This window comes from Saprolegnia diclina (genome assembly GCF_000281045.1).
Source record: "Saprolegnia diclina VS20 unplaced genomic scaffold supercont1.31, whole genome shotgun sequence".
NCBI lineage: Eukaryota > Oomycota > Saprolegniomycetes > Saprolegniales > Saprolegniaceae > Saprolegnia > Saprolegnia diclina.
Genome location: NW_008246098.1, coordinates 165,399 through 166,545, shown reverse-complemented (window position 1 = coordinate 166,545; position 1,147 = coordinate 165,399). Strand labels below are relative to the sequence as shown.

General features: G+C 62.1%; 1 protein-coding gene across 1 annotated transcript; it reads left to right on the top strand.

Moving 5' to 3' along the window:
* Positions 1–176: 176 nt before the first annotated feature.
* SDRG_09657 (hypothetical protein) lies at positions 177–1,122 on the top strand (the record flags this gene model as incomplete). Its single annotated transcript, XM_008615605.1, has 2 exons — positions 177–1,057; positions 1,107–1,122. The coding sequence occupies exons 1-2, from the start codon at positions 240–242 to the stop codon at positions 1,120–1,122; spliced, it is 834 nt and encodes a 277-aa protein (XP_008613827.1). The 5' UTR covers positions 177–239.
* Between the last annotated feature and the right edge of the window lie 25 nt (positions 1,123–1,147).

The following is a 1,147-nucleotide window of genomic DNA, read 5'->3' as shown; positions in this document are numbered from 1 at the left end:
CTGTGACAAGTCGTGGCGGCTCGAGCCCGATTCAGCTTTGCGTACCGTACAAAACACGCCGCAAGTCGACGCATTCTTCTCCTCGCATCTTGCTGCAAAACAAATGATTTCTTCGACAGCATCGTGCGACATGATTTCGGATCTTCTTGACGGGGCTACCTAGACACTCGTTCCCGCCGTCGCAACCCGATCTCACTTTTCCTTTTCGCTTCTCTTATACAAGCACCACCTCCACCGACATGCGCACTGCCATCATCTTTGCGACGATCATGGCTGCGACCACCAACGCCAACGCCAAGCTCACGCCCGCCGAGCGCAAGGAGCTCACGGCCGACTTGAAGCAGTGGCAGACCCTCTTTGGCGACTCTGCGCAACGCAACGGCTTCGTTCCCGAAGGTCTCAGCCTCGACACGCCCAACGACGAGCTCCTCGTCCGCATGAAGGCCGCCAAGCAGCGCGTGCCCGAGCTCGCCAAGGAGAACCCGGACGCCTCCTTCACCCACCTCTCGCCGCTCGCGCTCCTCACCAAGGACGAGTTCAAGCACTACGTCATGAAGTCGTTCAAGCGCGGCAAGCGCGCGCTCCGAGCCGACAAGGTCGACTGGGCCAGCGTCGGCGCCGCGTCGGCCTCTGGTGGCGTGGACTGGACCAAGGACTCCAAGTGCGTCAACCCCGTCAAGAACCAGGGCAACTGCGGGTCGTGCTGGGCCTTCTCGGCAACGGGCACTGTCGAGTCGGCGCACTGCATTGCGACTGGGACGCTCCTCGACCTCTCGGACCAGCAGACCACGAGCTGCGCCAAGAACGGCAACTTGGGCTGCGAAGGCGGCCTCGAAGACCGCGCCATCACGTGGATCCACGACAACGGCGGCATCTGTCTCTCCAAGGACTACCCGTACACGTCGGGCAAATCCGGCCAAACCGGCTCGTGCAAATCGTCGTGCACCAAGCAGAAGCTTGCGATTGGCGCGACTGTCAACATCAAGGGCGAGGGGCCGCTCGAGACGGCGCTCAAGACGCAGCCGGTCTCTGTGGCCGTCGAGGCTGGCAACCAAGTGTGGCAGCTCTACAAGAGCGGTGTCATCTCCAAGTGTCCTGGCGCGCAGGTCGATCACGCCGTGATTGCGGTCGGGTACGGCTCGGAGAA